Source organism: Ixodes scapularis, unplaced genomic scaffold (genome assembly GCF_016920785.2).
Source record: "Ixodes scapularis isolate PalLabHiFi unplaced genomic scaffold, ASM1692078v2 ptg000105l_1___fragment_1__unscaffolded, whole genome shotgun sequence".
Classification (NCBI taxonomy): domain Eukaryota; kingdom Metazoa; phylum Arthropoda; class Arachnida; order Ixodida; family Ixodidae; genus Ixodes; species Ixodes scapularis.
In genome coordinates, this window is record NW_024609912.1 from 702,293 (window position 1) to 722,459 (window position 20,167).

The 20,167-nt window shown below is 45.6% G+C and overlaps 1 protein-coding gene across 1 annotated transcript in view; it reads left to right on the forward strand.

Annotated features, from left to right (window-relative positions):
- Positions 1-19,285, forward strand: part of LOC120836208 (cysteine-rich hydrophobic domain-containing protein 2-like) — a 29,734-nt gene extending 10,449 nt beyond the window's left edge. The window contains exons 4-5 of the mRNA XM_040500854.1: positions 13,922-13,978; positions 19,033-19,285. Coding sequence (XP_040356788.1) covers positions 13,922-13,978; positions 19,033-19,083 — 108 coding nt within the window. The 3' untranslated portion in view covers positions 19,084-19,285. The remainder of the gene's footprint in view (positions 1-13,921; positions 13,979-19,032) is intronic.
- Positions 19,286-20,167: the final 882 nt, after the last annotated feature.

Genomic DNA, 20,167 nt, shown 5'->3' on the forward strand with positions numbered 1-20,167 from the left:
CCTTGAGAAGGGGGGAGTGTGGGAACCATGGGGTTCCCTCTATCCCTATCCAGGCCTAGCTTCAAGCAGGCCGTGGGAGTCGTCGTCACCAATGGCGTCGGCCTCCCGGATACAAGGAACCACGAGGCCGAATTCCCCGAAGGGGCCGGCTCTCCCTTGCCCATTTTGGGTGAACGCGCCTTCGGCACACCCTTGAGAGTTATAATGGACGCGACTGTTAGTGGCCTCCCCGGGCGCGTCCATTTTCCGAGGCTACATAAGCTGGCCCCGAAGGTGGGCCAGGAGCTCTCGTCGGCGGAGGCCCTGGCTCTACGGAGCTTGGTTTTTCTTTGTGAGCCTCCGACTTCCCGTGAATCTGTCTAATGCGGCAGCGCGGGAAACCGACCGGGTGATACTGGCAATTAGGCAAGCGCCCAGACTTATCATTGTCTAAGAGCGAAGCGTGCTGACATTGCAGTCAATAAACACGTCTTTATCCGAACCCGAGCAACCTTCTTTGTGTTTCTAAATGGTAAACCCTCAAAAAGGAGAATCCCACATTTGGCGCCCCAACGTGCGGCTTTCCGTGGACTGCAAAGACAGCAGCATCCATCTCATTTCGCTAAGATAACGAACCAGGTCAATTTCCGGCCTTGGATCAAACAGGTGGACAAAGGGAGAGGCGAACGCCTCTCTCCTTTTGTGGCCGAGCCCGCCGGCCCAGCCTAGCCCAGCCAAGCCTAGCCGAGCCGCCGAGATTGCGCGATTGCGCCATTGCGCAGCGACCGCGACCGCGCCAACCCGGCGAGATGGCGGCGATGGCGGAACCGACGGATGACAGCTCGTCAAGTTCGTCGCGCACATTGCTTGTGGGTTCCAAGTGAAACCAACGCACTTTCAATCGCTTCGAAAGGTACGTATAGACGACTTTATTACTTGCAGCATTGAGTGCTTTGGTATACACAGATCAAAGTGAACACTGAAGGACAGAAGGGAGACATGATGTTTTGAAATCGCAGCTTATTTGAACGCATGCGTCCTCTGCTGAAAGCGTCTGGCTGTGCTCTGTTGCAGACGTCATTTCGACTGCGTGTACTCTGATGTAACGTCAGTCAGTGTTTACACTCGGCTAGCTATCACTCGGCTTGTTATCTCATGTGCGAAATAGACGTAGAAACCAGCGCCTCGTCTCTTTCGGATATTCAACCTCCAGCCCCCTGGCTCCCAGCGTGCTTACCGGCGCAAACCGTTCGACGTGTTGGATTCGTGGGCTCGTTCGAAGAGGCGTTGTTTAACGCTCACGAGTCGCCGAAGTGTTACCGGAGCTTCTCTATACGAAAGTCGCGATCGACGCTGGGCCTGGGCTCTGAGCTCGTACTTGTTTCTTCCCTGGTAGATTAAGAGTGCCAACCATTCATCTGTGGTGCCGACTGGCGCCGTACGAAGTTGAGAAAAGCTAGCGAGTCTGTCAGATTTTCGTGACGCCGCCCAACTGCTCTGCTACCGGCTGCGCTGAACAAATAAAGTAAAAAAAAAGAAAAACAAAAAGAAAAACGCGTTTTTTTATTTTCAAATTTTTTTTTTTTTGCCATGTTTCATTTTAGTCGCTGCAAAGTAAATCGCGGCCGTACGTCGGTTGACTCCCGATTACTGTCTCTACATCGTAGATTGTCTCACCACACTGGTGCCTCGTTGGTGTGATCTTATTCTGATATCGTTACATCTTGCTTTTTCATCTTGGCACACTTCTAGACGACCTTCTACACGTTGCACTCCTTGTCGACATGTTGCTGGTGTTAGAGACAAATCTGAAGTCGCTGTTTCCTCACTCCTTGGTGCACATATTTCATGTTCAACATCAGGTATCTGAAGAAGGCGCCATGAAACCCTGGAGTTTGTTTAGAGGCACCTCAACATACTGTATTCAAGTGTCGTTTTGTGTGTTATAGTTTCCTACAAAACCAAATTGCACTTTGTTCGTAATATACCCTATAACTGTTCACAACTATTAAAGTTGCTATGAAACATTGGCCACGAGAGGTGACTCGGCCAACGCAGCCTGAAAATTCCTCGCCTAATTTTCTTCATGGGTCATTTTGGACATTGCCAAATTTTCTTGTGAATAATGAGTGTTATGCACATGTGTTCAACTTTTCGTACAGGTACTTCAGTTAGATAAACCCCAGCAAAGGCAGCAAGACCGTCTCATGGGGTCACACCAAGGATGACTGCATTCCTGCTCGAGTCCCGAGTTTTGTCAACAAACTTCACTGAACATAATGGTACATTCCGTTTCCTTAACTTTTTCTTCTGAAATGTGTTATTTTTTTATTGTTGCTTTTTTCTATTGAAAAAAGGGTAGTACAACGTTTAAACACCCAATTTTTTTTTTTCTTTTTGTAAAATGTGTAGTACATCGTTTAAACACCCAAGCGTTCATAAATGGTCTCTGTACCAGACAATAGGGTGTCTTATACTCTGTTTCATACTTAGCGTGCAACGCTGTCAAAGGTACTAAAGTGGTGCGCATGAAAAAATAGAAAAAGTGCTACTCCGCGCGTTTCGTGGACGAGTGGTAGAAGGCGCTGCTCTGGCGATATTGATCTCTCGGTGGCTGTGGTTCAAACCCAATTTACGCGCAAAGATTTTTTTTTCTTTCTTTTGTAGACATTCTTTTTCTGCAAGATTGTGCGCATTGACGAAGTGCATATTTGAGTTCCTCCTTCTTGATTTTTATTTATAAGTCGCCGAGAGGCCAGATTTCTACCATCTGGTCTGCCGCTTGCAAGTGTTATTTGCCTCCAGCACCGAGTTATATTTTTCTTTCGTGCAGCGTGGAATGAGGAATCGCCCTGATAGCGGCCTTGTCCCAAAATTTATAATAAAACATTAACGACAATAGTTGTGGCCTGTACAGTTTATTTTGAAATAGCTGTCAAGGGTAGGAATCTCCCTCTCGGAGCACTTGCAATGCACCTTCAGGCGAATGGCGTTCTGTGTGAACTCGTCATGCTTGACGGTCCCCGTGCTCGAAACTTTCTTGTTGCGAGGTCTTTGCTTCGGGGACGCCACCTTGCCAGATAGGCACTGTGCCTTGCACTTCGCGACAGTACAGGGCACACTCCAGTGTCGTTACTGGCCGTCTCCAGGACTTCACGACCGAATTCACCGGGGAATGTGTTCTTATACTCCCGTACACATTGGCGATCAACTGCTTGCACTCTTTCAAGATTTTCGCAGAACGAATCTTCGAAAACATCCCAGCAGGAAAGGTACTTGAGCTTGCTGCGTAAGACGCCATCTTCTCAAAACCAGCGGCTGCCACACGGATGAACACGAAAACAATTTAAGGTGGTTTACATTCTCTTTTCCTTTACTTGAAAAACATTTGTGCTCCGTTGAAATCATAACGCCAATATCAGTTACTAGCCCCGGGGAGGCACATTTTCCGACTTTTTAAAATTTTTCTGCAGGGGACGCACTATCTTATGGGGCGAACGTAGGCACGGTCAGGAATGCAAACCAGTGCGCTAGCTTTGACTGCGTTGCACTCTATGTATGAAACAGAGTATAGGATCGCTTCAGACGGGGCATCCTTTCCAGCAATTTTGGGGCTGCTGGCGGGTTGTTCCCTAGTTTTCCCTAGATCGACACGAATTGCTGAGATTGGGTCCGGCTCGAAGCGGACGAGCAACTCTGACTACTCGGAGATGTTTGAAGCGGCAGCAGCCAATCAGGAATGCAATATTTTCACGTGACACCCCTGTGGTCGTGATGATGAGAACTGAGGACTTAGTTCTGGTTTGAAATGGATCATTTTTGAAAATAAACTGTTTCAAAAAGACGAGTTAGTATTCTCAGCCCAATTTAAAGACATAAAAACGTGTTTTTAGGATATAACTGTGTGTCTAAATACTGTAAGAAAAATAAAATTTCATGATGATGATGGCAAGTCGTAGCAATTCGGTTGCTGCATGTGAACGCGGGCGGCCCGTGTTGCTGGTGTTGCGACATGAAGTTGCTGGGCGAAATTGTTCCGTCTAAAGCGGGCTTTAGGGAACTGAATTCAAGGGCTGTAGAGCTCTGGGGGCAAGCCCACCTGGAAACATTTTTGTTTTTATTTTTTGCCTTTTTAGTATTTAAATAGATATATATATATACATATATACTTTTTTTAAGTTTTAACATATAGATGCATAATTTACACACTAATTCATTTTCAGAAGCGCTTTTATTCACACTCTGTGGCTTTCTAGTGCTTGCCATAGCTTCTCGGTGAGCTAATGCCAGCTCTGCAAAGGGAGAGGGATCTTCCCACGCTTTGCAGGCTGTAAAGCTGTGGCTTGCACAGCTCTAGTGTGTCACACCTCGCACACTGGCTCCATCGCGAAGCATAGGTGCTTCATGAGTCGCGCCACACCGTAAGCCCAAAAAACGGTTGGGTGACAAACCTGGGACCATTTGTCACTGCACTCAGCTATGGTATGGTGGCATGGTCGGGGCATGAAGCAGGGGTACAGCTTGGAAATGCTGATCTTCATGACATTTTAAACACAATTTTCATTACTTTTGTGTCGAGTTGTCAGCATTCTAAAGGTGAGAAAGCAAGCAGCAGCGACAACAAGAAAAGAAAAATTTAAGACCGCTTTCACCAAGAATCAATTACGAGCACTAGAAAGGCATGGAGTGTAATTAAAACGCTTCTAAAGGTGAATTAGTATATAAATTAAGTACTTGTGCCTCAAAAATACAAAAAAAACAATGTAAATATAGTTATAAGGATAAAAATATACACCAGGAGGACTTAAACCAAAACTACAGTCTGTAAGTTTGAAATTCCACACCTTAAACCACTTGGCCACCACCCAATTTTATTTCCAGGTCGTTTATTGAGGTATATGAATTTTGTTTGCAGCTGTCGGCTGCAAGAGAGATTGCCTTATTTTCATTTACTTTACTATTCCCACCAAATATGACAAGTGATAAAGAATAGAACCTCATTTGGTTGGCCGAGGCACTGCGCTTGCATGAAGGCAAACTAGCCTGTCTTGCTGTGTTCATATTTTGTTTCATCATCTGTTTAGGATTCTGTTGTCGCTCATCAAAAGAAGAAAACAACAAAAAAAACTGACTAATTCTGACTTATTCTGGTGTGCAGGTACCCTTGGCAGTAAACCCTGCTAAATGGGGCAAAATATAGATACTTTTTTTAGCAAATATGCATCGTTTTAGCAAAATGAGCTACACTATTTGACTAACGTGAAACAGAACGAGCCTCTCCACTTGGGTCTTTTTTCATCTCTCGCAGACACTATTTCCTGCTTTTTGTGGTTTGTATCAGACTTTTGTATTCTGTCCGGCCAAAGCATCTGTGTTACACTAAGACTGGGTTCTTTAGGATATCTACAGGTATTCTTCGCAGCAAATGGCTTCCAATCAGGAACACGAGTTCGTTCTCGGCCACCAAGAGCAAGTATTTTCAAGGTGAGCTATTGCCCGCCTATGAGTTTTGTATTTCATTCCTCTTGAATGCCATAACTTATGTGTAGTGGTCTTGCATTAGTATTTTGTTGTCTCTCTTCTGCAAAAACACCCAAATTTGACTAAGACCAGGTTCTTTCTTATACATGCAGGTTTTGGTGGCAAGCACCAGCCAATCAAGGCCAGAAGTTTGCTCTTTGCCGCGCATGGCAAGTGCTTTCAAGGTGAGTGATTCACGCCTATCTGAGTTGTGCGTTTCATTCCTCACAGACACTCTATTTCCTGTCTGTATAGTGGCCTTGTTTCAGGCTTTTGTGTCTCTGTCCGACCAAAGCATCTGTGTTAGACTAATCTTTAGGATATCTGCAGTAATTCTTGGCAGCAAGTGGCTGCCAATCAGGAACACGAGTTTGTTCTCGGCCACCAAAACCAAGTATTTTCAAGGCGAGCTATTGCCCGCCTATATGAGTTTCAGCATTCATCAAGGAGCGCAAAATCAAAGCCCGGGGGTTGGCCATTGCAAAAATGTTGACTCGGAAGCGCATAGAAAGGAAGCTTTATAAAAGTATCCACCTGCTTCTACAAGACAAACCAAAACTAAGAATGTGGGTTCCATTTGAAAAAAAAACAAAACAACATTGTCAGCCCGAATTAACTCGTGGGCGGCACTGAGCAAACAAGCCACGGTACGAGTATGGTTGGTTCAGGCGTTTGTAGGGGTGGTAGATGATTCGGTGTTTTCTAAAAAAAATATTTTTTTTTCTAAAAGTGTGGTGGTCGAATATTCAGGGATGGGCATTGAGTCGGGATGTTAAGGTAAAAATTTCATCCACATGCCGGGATTCATGTGCCTTGTCCCCCTAGCGAGGGGGACAAGGCCTTCAAAATTTTGGGTTCGCAAAAGGGGTGCGTCAGTATTGACGTCTCATTTTACATCATTCGTCTCAATTTAAAACGCACTATAAATGACATGCCTGAGATTCGTTTGGGTGCACTTCCTCTCAGCAAGTATATGGTTCTGTCTCAAAAAGGTCTAATCTGATGTTGACTGCTCCTCAGGTCTCCACCGACGATTCATCAGGACGAGACCCGACCGGGACACTAGGGAGGAACGGCTTAAGCAAGGGAGGCTACATATACGACAGCTTCTTGCGGACAAGAAACGAAAATAGATAGATGGTGTGTGTTTCATTTGCTATGCCTTTTGGCGTGCACATTATGTTTGTTATGTTTCAAGATTCCTGCAGAGTTCGGTTTCAACTATTGTAAAATACCGAGCATGCGCCCAGGTCGCAGAAGCGCCTACCCTCTGATTCGGAACGATCCGCAAATAAGCAAAGGGCATACCAGACACCCATCCACCTGTTTTGAGCCATGCTCAAAATATTGAAAGAGCACATCAAGCGTCAGGTGCTGTGGCGCCTTTGCCACAATAGCGCCAGTCGCAGGGCTGACAGATCCGTGACTGGCGCAAGCCATGGCATGGCCTTTGGGAACCAGGGAATTGAGATTAAAAAAGTAGCGCAGAAATTGGAGGCGAGTGGTGAAGGTGAGCAGAGTTAACAGAAAACAAGGATGAAGGGAGTTCCGTCGCATGAGGCATCTGTGTCCCGTGCATGTAATTTTGAGTGTGCTGTAGGTGGCTACCCAAACAAATTGTTACTTGGACGTAACTAATCGCAAACCTCTCTTGCAGTTTCCATGGCCCACAAGCCAGCCGGCGCCAGTTCGTTCTCGTTCAAAGGTGAGGATTCTAGATATTCTAGATTGCTCTGAAGCAGCAATACTGAAGCCAGAGAAGCGGTACGGCATATTTAATTGACAGAACGACTATGGACGCTTTCACTGAAGCTTGTTTTGCTGCAATACACGTGTGTATTGCAGCAAAACAAGCTTCAGTGAAAGCGTCCCTACTCGTTCTGAGCTCCGTCAATTAAAGGTGCCGTACCTGTTGTCCGTCTGGCTTCAGTGTTGCTGTAGGCGACAAAACGTGTGCCCAGTTTTGTCACAAGAGGCATATCATGTCACGCACATGTAATTTTGAATTTATCGGGCTTAGTGTGTTGTAGGTGGCTGGTCAAAGATATTGATACCTGGACGCAGCTAATCGCAAATCTTTCTGGCAGTTTCCACAGCCTAAGAGCCAGCAGGTCCCAGTTTGCTTTTCTTCAAAGGTGAGAATTCCAGATTCCCGAAGGAGTAATACTGAAGCCATATGACCGGTACAGCATTTTTAATTGACGGAGCTCAGAACGACTGGGAGCTCCTGCATTGAAGCTTATTTTTCGGTAATACAAGCGGGCGACATTGACACGTGCCCAGTTACGTCGCAAGAGGATATCTATGTCCCGCGCATGTAATTTTGAATCTTTCAGACTTCGTGTACTTTACGTGGGTACTCAAAGTAACGGCTACTTGGACGCAACTAACCGCAAATCTCTCTTCCAGTTTCCACGGCCCACAAGCAAGCAAGCACCAGTTCGTTTTTCCTCAAAGGTGAGCATTCCAGATACTCTAGTTAGGTGCGAAGCAGGAATAGTGAAGCCAGAAGAGAGGATACGTATATTTAATTGACTGAGCTCAGAATGACCTGTGGCAGTGGCATTGAAGCTTATTTTTCCACAATCAAACGCAGACATAATTTTGAATCTATCCGCTTGGTGAAGGATTGCTACTTGTCGCGAACTAATCACAAATTTTTATTTTGCAGTTTCTATATAACTACAGCTAGCAGGTGCTGTTTTCATTAAGGTGAGGATTTCACATTCTGTTTTCAAACATCAAGTTTTTGAATGAGAGTCCTAAACAATTAACTTTCTTTTGCAGTAAATGCCAGATCCTCCAGTTCAGGAATGTGTTAAATATATTTGGTATGGATAAGTCCAGTGTTTTGCTTCTTTGTTCACAATTTCACAACAGCAACATTTTTTTAATTTATCACTCAGAAATACACACAAGAAGAGACCTCGTTGCAGAGAAATGTTGCGCTGAACGTGATATTCCAACTCGTATATAGTTTTATTGGTAGCCGATATAATATATTGGATTCCAATATCCATAATACGCTGAGTATATTGGAATCGTAAACCCTTATTGGATCCCCATACGACACATGGGGATCCAATAATGGTTTATACGGTATTGGATTCCAATATTTTCAGCGTATTATGGATATTGGAATCCCATAACAAATCCTTATTGTAATACAATACAATAAATGTAATGTTTTCCAATACACTGTCTATATTGTATTGCAATACAATAAAAAGATATTGTTTACCAATATCCATAATACGCTGTTTATATTGGGGTTTTCCAATAAGGCGCCATGCGGTCACTGGACGAGATCGCGAACCACGGCACTCGAGGTGTTCGTTAGGAATCGACGGTGTTTTTGACGCTCTGCAGAAGGATCCGGGGTGTAAACATGTGAATAGTTGTAAATATTTTCGCGGACTCTGCGGAGTCGGGTGGTGCTTTCGCCGGGCGGTACGCTCGCCACTAACGTCGCTAAGCAACTCGTATTGTTGCAGACGGGCTTTGGCAGCCGGGCAGCGTACTCGCCGGGTCGAGCAACTCGTGTTGTTTCCGATCGGTGCCGTAAATAGTCTGGTATTGCTATTGGCTCGGGGTTTCTTTTTTAATTGGGATCGGTTTCTGTTCTTGCTGATGCGGATAAACTCGTGCTACGGCGCTTGGCCTCTACGAACATTGCAGTTCAAGGTGGCTGTCCTGCGCGGCTGGGAGTTGCATTCGGTGCTCTTCTTTGTTCGCGTTGGCCAGGGCAGCACGTGGCTCCAAGACTTTTCGAAGTTAGGTCGCTGTGCTATACCTGGCCACAAGAATTTGTGGTTTAGCCTAAGGTAAAAGCTAACATGTTTGAAAAATAACAATGTTGGCGAGCCTGCCCGATTGCAGCCCTGCATCGTTTCAATATCACAAGAAACGACAGGGTGGTGTATTTGACACTTCATTGCGCCCGCAAATCGAAGCGATCAGGCATCGTCAGCAAAAGCAGCTACAAAGAACTTTGCCTAGTCGATCAGTCACCAACAAATCTATTGTCCGGGGTGACGCGAGTCAGCATGGTATGTGGACATCCGTGTTCACATTAAGCGGAGTCGTGGAACTTTTTCACAACAACTTCGCGAGCCGAGCCAGTGCGAAGCACGTGACTCACGGCAGAAAAGACATCTTTGTCTCTGCCTCTTTTTATCTCTGGGGCCCTGTGCACCCAGAGATTGGTCGAGTGTCCTCATTTGGACGGCTCCACCTTGCTCGGAATTTCCGAAGCTTCCTTCTTGGGGAAAGAAACGGGAGAGGGGTCAGAGCGCAGGTTGCATTCCAGTACCAGGCGGGTGTGAGTCATGGCGCGGCCCACGAGGAGGACAACAATGCCGGGGCAGCGTGGCAGCGTCATCATTCGCCGGGGCAACGTCATCATCGCCGGGGCTGCCTGTCCCCCTGCCGGCCCGAAGACTTTTTCACTTCCGCTGTGATCAAGATGGCGTCACGTGTCCTCCTGCTGCCTGGTTCCGTCTCCAACCCTGGGAACCTGGGGACTTGCTGCCATTCAAGGACTTCGAGTGTCATTCCCCGACACACTTCGCCGTCACGGCGACCCTGCTGCTGCCCCAATCTGCGGATTCCCGTCCCGATGCCTGGAGCCCGCCTGCAAGCCACATGCACTGCGGATGGGCGCTCATGTCGACGCCAACGACGGGGCGCGTCGTCAGGGTACGCTCCGGCGTCGTCATTCCTGGACTTCGGCCAAGACATCGTCCTGTCCCTGCGCCATGGTGAGCCACGGACTTCAACGCCGGGAGCGTCCCCGAAGATATTCCATTTGTTAACCCTAGCATGTGGGGGTCGGTACCGGAGGCGGTAGTTTTTTTGCGGTTTCGTTTTTTTTTATTTTGTTTTCGAGAGCCGGTAGGCCGTTTTATTTTTTGGCCTACCTTAGCCTTGAGAAGGGGGGAGTGTGGGAACCATGGGGTTCCCTCTATCCCTATCCAGGCCTAGCTTCGAGCAGGCCGTGGGAGCCGTCGTCACCAATGGCTTCGGCCTCCCGGATACAAGGAACCACGAGGCCGAATTCCCCGAAGGGGCCGGCTCTCCCTTGCCCATTTTGGGTGGACGCGCCTTCGGCACACCCTTGAGAGTTATAATGGACGCGACTGCTAGTGGCCTCCCCGGGCGCGTTCATTCTCCGAGGCTACATAAGCTGGCCCCGAAAGTGGGCCAGGGGCTCTCGTCGGCGGAGGCCCTGGCTCTACGGAGCTCGGTTTTTCTTTGTGGGCCTCCGACTTCCCGTGAATCTGTCTAATGCGGCAGCGCGGGAAACCGACCGGGTGATACTGGCAATTGAGCCAGCGCCCAGACTTTTCTTGTCTAACAGCGAAGCGTGCTGGCATTGCAGTCAATAAACACGTCTTTATCCGGACCCATGGAACCTTTGTGCTTCTAAGTGGTAACCCCCCCCCCCCCAAAGGGCAAATCCCACAACATCATCCATTAGTTTCACACAGTCCTCTACAGATACTATCTGCCTAAATAACTTGATGTCATCGGCCTATTGCAGGATTTCTGAATGTAGAACACATTAACGAAGGTCGTTTATGAAAACATTAAAAAGAATTGGTCCAAGAATGGACCCCTGGGGAACACCAGACAGGGTGACAAAAGGCCGGGAGAGATGACCGAGAATACGTACAAAGTTCTATCTATCGGACAAATAATTGTGAAGCAATGTGCATAGTGTAGTACTCATACCGTACGATATCAGCTTTTGTAAAAGTAACGAGTGGTCAACCAAATCAAATGCCTTGGACATGTCAAAATATACACTGTCAACCTGACCCTGCTGACACACGATAGGCAAAACGAAATTAAGAAAAGACACCAAGTTTGATTATATTGATCTTCCGCGCACAAAACCGTGTTGTGAGGGCAGGGTTTTATGTTTAAAAAAGCTCGAAATATGTCCCGAAAGTACTATTTTGTAAACCTTTGCAAATGGACATACTAATGAAGTGTGTCTATACTTTTATAGGTCATCTGTTCTTCCTTTCTTATGCATCGGCACGGTTATCGCGTTTTTCCAAATCGAAGAAAAAGTCGTAATTGTGTCACGATCATCATTACCCCGTACCGCTCCAAAAAATGGTCTGAAAAAAGAGCCCATTGGCCAGACGTCCGCCACATTAATTTTGCTGAAGTCTTCCTCATTCACAGGTATGTGGAAAGAAGAGTAGCTATCATGTTTTGTTTTCAACTTGATGCAGGTAAAAGGTTTCCCTTCCAGAAGGGCAGTAAGAGCTGCGCCTACATCGTCGCATGAAGTGTCTGGACTAAGGCGGGAAACAACAAGTGCCTCAAGCCTCGGTCGTCTAGGGACTGACGACAGCTTACTCTTTGCACAGGTTCCAGAAGAAGGCTTGACCTGTTTCTTCCGTTGGACGGGCGTAAATCCATCAGCGTCTTTCGGTGCTACCTCGTCCGTCACCTGGACTGGCAGTGCGGAGGAAACCACAGTCACGGCAGGTTTCGACGAAGACTTGTGTGCGGTAGAACGACTACTTCCAGGCGTCGCCTTGCCGCCGTCCGTCCGAGAGTCTTGGCCAAGGGCCGCGAAGGCCCGCGAAAATCACTTTCTCAATGTATCGCCTCATGTTCACCACCTGTGCAAACTTGATCACCACACCTGAAAAACCTCTTCCTTTTTCTTTCCTTTTTTTTTTCTTTTCAAAACTATGTTGTTTGGTGTAATGCCCTTCCCGATTCCTTTGTCACCAAAACTAACCCCAAATATTTTTAGACTCTTATTTCTTTTATTTAGAAATGTTATGATTTCTCTTCTATCATTTCTTGTTTAAAATAGTGGTGGCTGTGTGACTTGCTTTAGTTATTTATTCTTTTTTTTTTGCTTCGATTTTTTTTTGTTGTTTTTAGTTAGTTTTTCCTCGTAAGGTATGTGCCTTTTCTTTTATGTAATCCAGTTGAGAAAACCTTTAAAGGGCCACCGAAAAAAAAAGAAGTTTTTTTGAACAGTTTGGTTGGGACACGCGTCTCAAAAAATTAATTTTACGTGAAAAAATACATTTTTGGAGGAGTATTGAAGGCTCGAGATTTATTTAAACTTCTGCGTGGAATGTCCATGAGGTCACGGAATGGTCATACACTCTCGCCACCTCAACGTGAGGGCCAAGCCGATCCACCTCTCCTCCGTGCACCCGAAATGCCGAGAGAGAAAACAAGTGGAAAGGAGGTTACTACCGACTAAATCGCGTCTCACACCGTCAATATTGCTCAAAAACTTATTTTGGTTTTGCGCAAAGTTAGTTTTTTGACACGCGTGTTTCAACCAGACTGTTTAAAAACATTTATTTTCAGTGGATCTTTAAGGTATTTCAGTAAATAAATAAATAAATAAAAGATTGGTCCCGAGGCACTGACCGAGATGCAGTCCAACAGCGCTGTTCCAGCGACTCGATCAAACACGCGCATGTCCCCTCCCAGTGTATTAAATAGGTATTGACATGGCTCTTGCCGACACTTTTGTAGTTCACATGTATGTTCTTGGACGACTGCTCGCTCCTACAGCCCCGAGGCCGCGAAAAAACGCTGCAGCAATTTTTTTTCCCTGTGCGCCGCTTTTGCAGACGAACAGTGCAAGCCGTCTTCTTTTAGCAACGATGGTAGTTGTGTTGACTTCGTAGTGATTGAGTTTACAGCAGTCGTACGAGGCAGTTATTTCGGCATTCTCTCTCGACATTAGGGCCCATGTAAATACTAGCGTCGTCATTTCACTGCGCGGAAACAATCTCCAGACAAGCATTGGCGGAAAGTCCACCAACGCTTGTTGTAATTCAGAATCCACGTGCTCCGAAGCGGGTTGAGCCCTGATTAGTTGTTTCTGTTGCCGAAAGGACTATCGCCATAGCAATAGCCACGCTCCCGCTGGCATCGGGAGCTTGCAGGGCACCAAAAGACTAGAACTTCATTTCGTAAATATTAACTTTCGCACTTCTTACGATGTGTGTGACTTGCGAACATAGCTAAGTTGCGTAGCCTGAGAAAGTCTTCGTGAATCTGGCCTCTGTAGCTTTCAAGTTTCGACTAGTGCCCGTGGCAAGAAAAATCAAGTATCCTTCGATCGTGTTTTCCACATTGTTTAAAACAAATCTGAAAGAACTACATGCTTATCATTTTGGGAAGACTCTGAAGCCCCGTGCTGTACATTTGTTTTGTTGTTTTTGTTAGCACACTAGAACAGGTCCTGACAGACGCTCGGTGTATGACCACAACTTGTACACAATTGGATGCTGCAACGTCACATTTATGATTGCATCTTGCAAATACTAAAGCGCCAATGTACACTTTTGAACGTGTATAGACGGCTACAGACCTTCGAAGACTGTGTCGGAACGTGATAGAAAACTGGAATCTATCTTATTTGCAGACGCGGCATTCGATAGAGAAAGTCCTGGACTGGGAGAATAGTCACCTTTACCACAAGGTAAGTGTGGCTTCAACGCCATGCGGTCCTGTTTTTGTGCCCATTGCATTTCTGCAGGCAACCGTTAGAGGGCTGTCTCATTCTAAAATCGGGCTGAAGTCAAACACGAAATTACACTATTCTACTTCATTTCAACTTTAAAAAGCGTTGCACCTAGTACCCTATCTGGAGAGAACAGGCATGTCTCAAAATGTGTCTGTCGCAAAAAACATTTTTTTTACTAATATTTATGCTACAATACAAACTTTTTGGTTTGCGGACGAAACCGAAACTGTACCCCTGTGGGATGATGATGATGGGGTTCGTACCCAACTAGTGTCCGCTCCGAGTTTGCTGGACCTCCGAGTTGCCTCCGAGCGAACACTATAGCCCATTTCAACTCAAGAAGGTGGGGCGAGGGAAAGGAAGGCTGGGAAGGAGCAAGCAGACGGTATGCTGGAGAGGAGAGGGGGAAACTTCCTCCTTTCTTTTGCGTTTCGTCTGCCTCCTCCTCCCCAGCCCTCGTTTCCCTCGCTCTACTTTTTTTTATAATAATAATAGTTCATTTACCATAGACATGTATGCTATATGGTGAAAGCTGGGGAAGAAAGCTTACAAAGAGCTTGACTGGTCCCCAGCCCCCTCACAGGAACACAGCGGTGTCAAAAATTGTACAAAGCAAAGAAGTCCACCAATGCAAAACAGGAATAAGAAAACAAAGGGAAGAAAATCAAAACACTGGGCCGAAAATGCCAACTAGATATCAGCCACACACAACAATGAAGGAAATGGACTTGCAAAATACAAAAAGTTAACACGACATTATTTCAAAGAAAATATTCACGGATCTCACGTAGGGTTAAAGATACTATATCAACATTGGAATGCGAGAAAGTGTTGAGCAACGGAGGCAGGCTTCTTCTAATCGTCTGAAGGCCGTAGTCAGTATACGCGATGTATCTATCTATTATCAGAGGGTCAGGGTGACGAAGGGTATGTGTTTGCGGTTTTTTTCTGACGGAAGCCAAGTCAAATAAAAATCTTTTACTCTTGGTATATTCTTGTTTATATTTCATGGCAAGTCTATATTTGTAATATTCATGTATTTTCATTATCCCCAGATTAGCAAAAACTTTCTTGAGTTGGAATGGACAATAAATAGTTTCGTACAAACCTGGCCTAGAGTACAGTTTTGGTATTGCCCGGATATCGAAAAATGTGTACTGAATCATCAATACAACAGGGTGATTCAAGGAGACGCCAGGCTCTCTAGATCAGCCACAAAATTCGGTTTCTTAACCTATCACGCTACGACTTTGTGCAGCGTTGCCCACAGATGGTGCAATTTTTTGTAAAATTTGCAAAGAGCGAACTTACTTGAGGAAAAAGTAAAGAAAGAAAAAGGCTTAGCTCCTATGGAAATGCAGCGAAGCCACCGGTCTTCAAACAACATGGCGCCGTTTCGCACGGGAGACAAGAGATGGCGCAAGCGGTCGCGACGCCAACTGCCGCCAACAAACGAGCATACGACGCTGAGAGCCGGCGTCTTTAGCAGACGAGAAACTGCAGTTTTGTGTTGTTACCGCGCCTGTTTTTGTTTTGCGACTGTCGCCGACAGCGGAATGCGCGCCGCTTTTGAGTCGAAAAGATTGTCTGCTAAAAACGCCGGCTCTGGGCGCCGTATGCTCGTCCGTTGCGCCATCTCTTGTGTCCAGTGCGAAACGGCGCCGTGTTGTTTGAAGACCGGTGGCTTCGCTGCATTTCCATAGGAGCTAAGACTTTTTGTTTCTTTACTTTTTTCTCAGGTAATTTCGGTCTTTGCAAATATTACAAAAAAATGCACCATCTGTGGGCAACGCTGCGCAAAGTCGTAGCGTGATAGGTTAAGAAACCGAATTTTGTGGCTCATTTAAAGAGCCTGGCGTCTCCTTAAATCCACCCTGTACAAAACAAAACAAAAACAATTTTTATATGCATTTATTTTGAGAGATGTATTTATTTTGAGACGGACGTCCTGTCCTTCCAAATAAAAAAAGTATTTTTCATAGGTTTAGTGTTTTTTTAAGAGTGGATACTACTCAGGAAAGCAAACTTTTTAATCGTTAGTCTTTTTCGTATAAAATTTGCAGAGCATATTGATAGCTGGTAAAGAGGATGACAAGCTAAATTTTAATAGTATAAGTATATTTTTTTTCAAAGTTACATAAATGTACATAAAATGAACATGCACTTCCTCCCCCCCCCCCCCCCAGACAAACTCGTTTAGAAAAGGAAATGATAATGTCCAGTTCTTTTGAACAAGCATGCAGTATAACATCTCTGTCACACGGCTATGTAAAGAAATGACAAAACACCATTTCTATTAAAAATAAAAATGTGAAAATTAAAAAAAAAATTGTTTACCAGCATTCGGTTTAAGTTACTGCAGTTTTTCATAACAAAGGACCATGAAAATGCAGAAAGTAAGCTCATAAAAAAAAACGTTGTTTACAAAAGTTTCAGTACAGAAACTTCAAAAATTGTATCCACACATCATTTCATTATCAAATGGTAGCTTTCCTGAAACAAGGTTTGATGCTGAAAAGTGAAATTGAGATAAATGTGTTTGAAATTTCAGAAACCCACACTCCAGGTGGCACCTGCATGTCGGAAGTAATTTATTGCAGAGAAAATACTTCAGTTACGGGAGTGAAACTTTCTGGCAGCATCTATGAGGATACTTGAAAGCTGCTACAAGGTAGTTGGGACCAATCAAGCAGCTTTAAAACCACAAGATGAACCAGTCTGTCTGCAATTGGTTCAGCGATGATAGAACGCACACATAAACAAGAGAAGCACCACGACGGTGCGCGTCTGACACTGCCTTATCGGTCACGTCAGCCCAAAGTGTCGGATGTGGCTGCACTTGAGGTGAAACAATGAATAGCTTGATCATGCCGACAAGGACTGGGGAGGCACAAAAGGCTACGAGCTGTGACAAAATGACGCCGTCTTGATATCACCATGCCATGGCGTCAGGTGACGTCACAGTCCTTTGTGACACTTCTTCATGACTGCTCTTCACGACGATTTTCTCCTAAGAGTTCGGCTGCAAAAATGCGTTCTGTAATCAAACGAACATCAAATTCCTGTTCAGCAAACAAAGGCAATTGGTAGGGGAATCTGTGTAGTACAGTGCAATCCACTTCTAACGATACCAGATATAACGATCTACTGCTTATAACGGTCAGTTTCTAGAGTTTCAAGACTAGAAACGCCCAGCTTTTAGTCCAGATACAACGATAATCAGTTATGACGAATGAATTTTGGGGTTTTTCATTATCGTTATAAGCGGATTGCACTGTAGTCAACAGAGCCACACTTTCTTCGTGCTGGCTTTACTCGATAATGGGTAGACTTCTAATAGAAAGGCTCGCGCATCTTCAACGTGCCTGCTTTGCACATCAAGCACATACAGTTAGCCACTCTAATTGAGAGAGGGAGTGCAGAAAATGTGATCTGTGCCAAGGTTCTGACCATGTGAACATCACGCTCAACATTCCGGCGGTTTCGCTCCTTTTTCTAAATCAGATCTTTGCCTCGTTAATTTTGTGCAAACAATTAGCCTCCAAGTTCTTGGTGAGAAAGTAAGTGTGCGGGTTTTGTTCACAAAAATGCCGACCTATTACTAGAGACACCACAGTGTGAACATTTTTCTGTCATTTTGGTTTCTTCCACCTTTTAATATTCAAAAAGGGGGGGGGGGGGTGTCCACTACACTGCATTCGTTTCGTCATGGCAGCAGGAACATCATCTGCTGACGGCTCCGATTTTCAGAAACGTAGAGAAATTTTGTGCAAACGCTTGCTCCGTTGCAGCAAGTAAGTGCTGCAGACAGTCTTGCATCCACACTATACACCTTCGGCAATTGCACAACCTGATAGTAGGTTGTAGAGTCGTCATATCATATGATATATGATGTATTATCAGTATGTCATGTCATCATCATATCAAGGCGATTCATGCTAGAGTACAATCTCTTTATACTGAAATCCGAGTCATCACACAAGCTTCTCCCTCTTGACGGGAATTCCACCCATCGTATGACTAGAAGACCACTTTGAATGGAACGGTGAAGTTTCAGTTGCATATCTATAAAAAACCGCCCGTGAAAGTTCCACCAAAAGAGCTTCTGCCATATTCATTTAGCCTAGGCGTAAACCCCCCATGGGGGCACAGGACTGTTGCTCCAACTCTTGCAGATTATTCAATGGTTAACGAGCGTGTTGCTTCGTTTCAACTCGGTCTACATTGGAAGCTCAGAAAGCAGCAGTACGATTCCAACAGCATGATGGAATACGCAAGTACCCTCCGATCGAAAATGGGCTCCAGTTATTGAAACTACTCTGCGTCAGCTTGTTCGTGCTACGGCTGCGAGGCTAGCACAGCTTGTGCAGTGCTCAGAGAAAAAGCTTATAAATGAGAAAGTGAAGACGTAGAGACACTTCTTCCGTTTCTCAGACTTTTGTTGCGCACGTTGGCAGCAAAGTTGGCGAGATCACTGAATGTCGCTATTGGCCGGTGGCAAATGTGGCGATGGTCGAGAAAACGGCAGCTGTTGTTGCCGTTTTCTCGACCAAATGTTTCCTTAATTAGCTTGCATCTACTTCCAAGAGTGGCTTTTGATCCGACACAAAGCAAGCAAAGTTTGCCTTCAATCATCCTTTTATACTTTTTGTCTAACGGCAATCACATCAATCTTTTTATTACGAATGAAATGGCCTGAAGGTTACACATTCTTATTGTGTTAGCCATTACACATTCTTACTGTGTTAGCCATTGGTCAGTGTCGGCCATTGGCTATCTTAGTAAGCCAAACTGTAGCCGACAGCCATTGCTGCAGTTTTCGTGAGGAAATGTTTCTGCAATCAATATACACAACTTTCGAAGAGTGGCTTTTCTTGCAAGACAAAATTAACAATGTAATTTTGCTTATGCTCACTGTTTGACTTGTTGTCTAACCATTTTTTTTTTACAAACAAAAATAGTTAAGTTTGCTAATTATGAGGGTCCCTTACCACTGGTTCTGAAACCAGCTGCTGCTCATCGAATTCATCCCCAAGTTGGCCATCCATCGGCCCGACTAAAGGCCGACGAGCCAGTCCCCCTTTCTCAAGTGTTGCCGCGGCGCTCGGACCAATGAGGCGGCAAGAGGGCTCTCGAGGACGACCAGAGCGCAGCGAATCTCTGTCACGGCGGAACGAAGACAGCCCCGCCCTGAGCATTTGCTGCGTCTCTTTGGAGACCGTCTTACAGACAAGAAAACGGCGCAAGGCAAGAGTTCTTAGCCGACACAACAAGACTGTTGTACCAAGTGCAGACGCAAGAGATCTGATGTGTCGTTTAAAAGAAACGTTTGACCAGAGATAGGTCGCAAACAAAAAACAGCAGAGAATTGCACAGGTGCCTTTAATTTACCGTGTTTAAACGTATGTAGGACGCGCTTAGACTTAACAAACTGGAGTTTGCTGGAAGCAGCGTCAAAGACATGTTGCTTGTTCGATGCTATCAATCCTTTTCAGATGTCAGCAGTTGCAAGTTGTCTGAGCGTAAACTCGGAAGCAGTAGGAATAAAGTTGTTAGCGGGCGCTCCGATCTAAAATACGCAAATGTTGTTGACAAGGGTGCTCGTACAATTAGCGTCATCAACTCCGTAACGAGTGCACCTGGCATTTGAGACTGCTTCCTCGGTGACTGCCGACAAAGTTTAGAACTTTATGGCGTGCCATTGATCGTGATCGTCGGCTTGGATTGTGTTGGCTAAACCCTTTTAACCGGGCAATCAGTTTCAGAAACGTTAGGAAAGGGTACACACATCAAAACTTGACATTGTGTGTTTTGGAGCTTTGCAAATCGGCGCCAATTGTTCGCTTTTCACGAATACGAGCCAACTGTAAGAGAAGGATGCCACGAAGAGTGTGTTTGAAGACCTCGACTATTGTACTATCGGGGAAAAATGAAATGCGAACAGAGGAGTGCGTGGCTCGCGGTACAGGCTGCGCCGCCTGGAAGTGAGCCTTGGGGCGAGGGTGCGTGGCCTACTTCGATGTGTTCACGCCCCTCAATTGGCGCTCCCTCAGCTTCGGCAGTGCGCCTCTCAGTGCGCTGAAAGCTGTCACCGCTATCTTTGCCTGCTCGGCGAGTGCGGCGACCTTCTTTGCACCGCACGCG